This window comes from Poecilia reticulata, linkage group LG17, assembly GCF_000633615.1.
Source record: "Poecilia reticulata strain Guanapo linkage group LG17, Guppy_female_1.0+MT, whole genome shotgun sequence".
Taxonomy (NCBI): domain Eukaryota; kingdom Metazoa; phylum Chordata; class Actinopteri; order Cyprinodontiformes; family Poeciliidae; genus Poecilia; species Poecilia reticulata.
Window position 1 is genome coordinate 24,670,452 of NC_024347.1, and position 5,531 is coordinate 24,675,982.

Below are 5,531 nucleotides of genomic sequence, written 5' to 3' on the forward strand. Positions count from 1 at the left end.
GTGTGTGTGTGTGTGTGTGTGTGTGTGTGTGTGTGTGTGTGTGTGTGTGTGTGTGTGTGTGTGTGTGTGTGTGTGTGTGTGTGTGTGTGGGTCACAGGAGCGTCTCCAATGAGAGAGGTGCTTCATTAGTGGAGATTAAGACCAAGCAGCAGCCTGGTATCCGTGCTACTAAAGAAAGGTGGGGGGTTGAGGGAACGAGACGGGGGGACGTGAGGAAGTGGTTGTTGATATGTGTGAACATTTGCACGCGGTCAGCTTCATTAAGGAGCAGAGAGCAGCAGTGATAATGAGCCTGGGTGTGTTTTCTTGTGTGGGTGGTGGGTGTAAAGCTGTCAGGTGTGCAGGAAATACTGAGAGACAAGCGATCAGTAGTGGAAAGGAATGAGTAAATGTATAGAGCTGTGAATGTACGTTAAGGAATCATCAAATTAATTTTAATGTAGATAAAGATAACAATAGAATAAAAGTTATCCATGTAAATAATGGATTAATGACGTTTCTTTAGTTCAGTTTTGCTAGCAGAGATCAGGCCTGTTTACTACCAGATCAGTGCAATCAATTAAATAGAACCTGTCCAACAACATGAAGTAGACCAAAGGATCTAAAAAAGCAACGAGCCTTGACCCGGTCGAAAGAAATTCAATAACAGATGAGATCCATYGTTGTGGAAATGGCGATAAAGTCATTTTAAACGCTTTTTTTGATGACTTGCAGTAATTAATTCAACCGTTAATTCAGTTTGGTGACATGAAATTCTGACAKGAAAGTCTAGTTCCTTCCTAAATGAACTAGACTTTCCAGGCAAACAAACTAGAGTTTGATTTTAAAAAAAATTGTGGACTAAACAGGATTTAGTTTAGGATGTGAATGCACCGTAAACAGGCCTTTAACACTTTGAAACCCCTGCAAATTCTGCAAAGAGGAGAGGGTCAGAATTTCTCATTAGTGATGTGGAAGATTGTCAGTTGTTGTCAYAAAGGGAGAAGAAAAATCTTTAACATTTTCTTTCTGGCAATGTTTGCCCTAAGCATGAAACCTAATCCCAACCAGCCCTGTCCTTCTAATTGGTCTGCACAGATATAGAGCAAAGTAGATAAGTGGTCTCAGTAATGGAGCTTCTTCTGTTGTGGGGGTCAAACAGATGAAAGACCCCTGAGAGACCTGAAGTTAATGTCCGTTCAGTCCAGTGCTCTCCATCTGTCTTCCCCTTCACACACACACACACACACACACACACACACACACACACACACACACACACACACACAGCCTTCACAGTGAAGGAAGCTGACGAGGAGAAGGCGCCACCACTGCAGTGTTTTTTTCTTGTTTTTTTCTCCCAACTCACTCTTATTACTCAACCCTTCCCTCCATCTTTTCACTGTCCCATCATCCCGCCCTCCCTCTCCCCCCTCCTTCACTCGCCCCCTGCTTTCAGCGCTGCAGTGCTTCCTTCTGAGCAGAAAAAAAGAAGAAGGAAAAAACCACCAACCAAATGCGCTCTGGAGCGGACGAGCCTCCTGCTTTCCACACTACACCTGGCTACACATCCAGCTCCATCCTCCATTTGCATGCTCATTCAGTCATGGCCTTGTAAATAAGGGACAGTCCCCTGCTCAGCTGGCAGGAGGGACCACACAAATTAGCACTAGGTAGAGCGTCTTCAGTTTACAATGAAATAAAACAAGAGAAACGACTTCCCTTTCACRAGGCAGGGTTTGTGTTTGATAGATGTTGAGCAAGGTTTGAGGTCCTGGGGGTGTGCATCAGGCAGTAAAAGATGGTGTTTTCCAAATTGGATAAACGTGATAAGAGAGAATTATTATGATGTCTAGAGGAATGCTGGCGGATGCTGGACTGCAGCTCGTATAACTGGGACTTAGGTGTCGCATTCATTTGCACACATTCTTCTTAGTTTCTGTAATGCATCAGTGTGGAGGAAAATCCTTTACTCCAACTGTTGAAAAGCTGTCTGCTCACCATAGATGGCTTTAAAAGGCGAGGGAGTCAATTATTGATGCTTTCTACAACCCTGTTTCATTTATTTCCTCCTCCTCTGGTCTTCATCTCCCCTCTGCGCCTGTCCCTACCTCACCAGAGCTTCTCTTTCCTCTGGTGCTATCTGCGCTACCTGCCGATTTGCTTCAAAGTGCATGAGCGCTGTGAGGCCACAGATAAGCATCAACTGTGTCAGTTTGTGGGCTCTCGCTGAGCACGGCCCCGAGTTTGCTCAGAACACACACACCCGAGTTTGCTCAGAACACACACACACGCACACACACACACACACACACACACACACACACACACACGCACACACACACACACACACACACACACACACACACACAGAACCAGAAAAGCAGAGACGGGAGCAGCGGTATTTAACGAACACATCTGCAGACGCTCTAATGTACATCTGTGCTTTGAAGCGAGAGCTTGACTCCAGCTGCGTTGYATGTCTGCACAGAAGCACCTGACAACAAGACATGTTGACTGTCGGCAAGGCGTTTCCTTGTGGTTTATTTATAGGCCTTCTCTTACTTTCCAGTGTTGTGTCACAGCGAGGCACAGACCAGTTAGAAACTCTCACAGTATGAAGTTTTTAGTGAAAACACTGGTTTTGTTGTAGTTACCATGAAACAATAATGCTCAACACTGTCTAGCTGGTTATATTTAAGAGAGAAAAGCAATTACCTGTTTTCCTGCTGATGTAGTATATAATTTATTTATAGTTATTTCGATTCATTTTGGCCAACCAATCAAATGTTTTGACCAACATTCACCCAGAAACACTCTAGTCACTCTGATGCCATCTCTGGCATCTGCTGAAGGGTTTTAAGTTGTAGAACAATCTGACTGACAATTTTAGCAGAATTGAAACTGCTACTTTAGAAAAAAATCTGGAGTATCTTTGCACTGGTGATTGGCCCGTTGCTAATSTAGACCGACTTATCTTCCGTGAGGTGTAAAACTCTATTCGTGAACTGACCTGTGAAGACATCATCAATGTGACTAAATATAAATGAGTGAATGAGTTTCTCTAGATCTAGATGGGACATTAGACCTTTAATCCTGGAAATGTTCTTCAGGTGATAGAAGACCGACTTTGTAATTGTCTTTATGTGTCTCTGAATGTTCAGGTCTGAGTCGAACACTACACCCTGAACTTTTGCCTGATCTATAGTTTCCAGCTGTAATAAGTGAAGCTGAGTGCTGACTAGATCGTTCCTCTTCATTAAGATAATAACTTTAATTTTRTCTCTGTTCAGCTAAAGAAAGTTATGGCAGCTCCTCACATTGATTTGGTCAATGATTGAATGGGTTCATGTAATGTAAAGATGTACGTCATCTGCGTTTTAAAGTGTTGAYATCATGCTGCACTTTTAATACCAATCACTTCCATGGGTTCATTGGACCRACTCTTTGTTTTCTGTGTGTTCTTCTCCATCCTYACGTCTCTCTGGCTTTGGTAACTCTGGATGGTATAACTCACCCGCTGTCTCTCTCTYTCTCTCTGTCTCTTCATGTGTTTTAGAAGTCGGGAGAGGAAGAGGAGAGCCAGCTGAGGAAGTCCTCGGTGGAAATTTGCTCCGCTTCAGACAAGTTAGCCGACACAGAGCCTACGAGAAAGGTCAGTACCCACCCCTAAGGTTCATGACCCTCACCTCTGTCCTTTTTCACACCTTGTGTTCGCTAATTCGTAGCGGACACAAGGTCCTCCGTTCTGTTGGACGAGACTCTTAACCCACTCTCCCCGCACACTTACTGAGTTAAAATGAAGGCTGTTCAGTGGGACTATTTTCTCCTCTGATGCGCATCGTCTCAGCTGATGCCTTATGGGTAATCCCTAACTCACATCTCGCATGTATGCATGCATATTGAACTATGGCTCCTATGAGAGAGATGTGCAGCATATTCCCGTCTCACTTTGCTGTTTCCCTGTTCATCTGGTCTGCACTAGTTTCCTTCACAGATCAGTAAATAGGTATAGAACATCTCTAACCATAATAGTATGTTAGAAAGACAGTGTTTTGTTGGTTTTGTGTCATATTAATGCTGTTCTTATCTTCTTTWTTCTTTCTTCCCCTCAGGGGAAACCATCCCCACCGGCTCTGATGTTCAACCGTCTTTTTACGGATATCAAGGAGGAGCCAGGACACCCCACCCTGGTYCATCCCAGGTACTGCACCTCACCTGCCGTGATGCAATCTGAAGTCTAGAAATTGCCCATTTCTGCACCGTTACGTCTAATATTGTTTAGTTCAGATACAATTGTATGTTTGTAGTAGACYTCTGCCATTTTACTCCCAGTTGCCGTAATATGGCTGTCCATCCGTCGTTCTCTATTTCTTCTTCACTGCTTCTCCTTCCCCAGACATTTGCTCCAGTCTGTTTAGTTCTAGYTCCATTTTAGGTAACACGGTAATCTCTCCCAGATTAAAGCCTGGAATTAAAGGGTTTACGGAGCCACTGCAGCGTCTGACTGCTTCCCGCGGAGACTCTCGCAGACTTCAGGCTAGACGAATTAGAGCATGGGAGGGAGAGATTAGAGCCACGATCACCTGGTGGCATCATGAGATTTCACATTTACGTGCGCAGACCAGATTAGAGCACCAGTTTAGAGCCAGACGAGGTTAAATTTTGGTTGTCGCAGGAATCCACTAGAGGGGCACGCAGCTAATGCAAGCCTGCCTTGCATTATTCAATCAGGTCTCGGTTGTTTTAAGTGACAGAGCTTCATATCCCCGCGCAGGCRGACAGGCAGCGCCTCGTTCCCATCCAGAGGGAGAGCAGGAATGTCTTGGTTGGTGGAGTTTTGAACAGAGCCCCGCTGAGCTGTCAGGCTTAACCTAGTTCACTGCTCCAGCCTCGGCACGCTCTGAAGCCGGGGCTGCTGGCGGGGGGAGGGGTCCGGAGCGCCACACAGATGAGTGTTGACTCAGTGGCTTCGGAGCATCTCCAGGCAGTATCTGTCTCCCCGTTGTGCGCCACTACCTGGAAGTTTGTGATAAGCCGAAGGTCTGTTTAGGCTGAGATCCTGGCAACACACGATAAGGAATATCCATATTCCACGCTGCGTTTTGTTTAGCCCCTGCTCTGAGATTTATCGTGCTGTTTTGAGCTAAAAGAGATAGCAAACATAGATTGTTCTTTGTTTCAGACGTGTTTGTTGTAAAGGGCAACACAGCATTCTGGAGCGCATAACTCTTTGCTATTTATAGTTTTTGGCGAAATTGCTGGAAGGAAACTAAACCACTTTTATGAAGCCTAAAGCAAAAATGGGGGATATTTTTAAACACATTACAGAGTTCTGAAAATACTCTCGATTCTTGCACCTTTTTTCTCTACATTTTGAAATCACAAACGTACATGTATTTTTACATTTTACATAATAGAACAACATGATTGCAAATTTTCTTTTTTTTTTTTTTTTTTACAAATAATGTTAAAAGTGTGGCATGTTTTTATTCACCCCATTTTTACTTTCATGCCCCTAAAAATAAAGCATTTTGTCTTTTGAAGACACC

General features: G+C 44.2%; 1 protein-coding gene across 1 annotated transcript in view; it reads left to right on the forward strand.

Moving 5' to 3' along the window:
- skila (SKI-like proto-oncogene a) overlaps window positions 1–5,531 on the forward strand; it is a 30,444-nt gene that overhangs the window by 18,466 nt on the left and 6,447 nt on the right. The window contains exons 2-5 of the mRNA XM_017309892.1: window positions 3,539–3,634; window positions 4,095–4,217; window positions 4,757–4,807; window positions 4,871–5,022. Of these exons, the coding sequence (XP_017165381.1) occupies window positions 3,539–3,634; window positions 4,095–4,217; window positions 4,757–4,807; window positions 4,871–5,022 (422 nt within the window). The remainder of the gene's footprint in view (window positions 1–3,538; window positions 3,635–4,094; window positions 4,218–4,756; window positions 4,808–4,870; window positions 5,023–5,531) is intronic.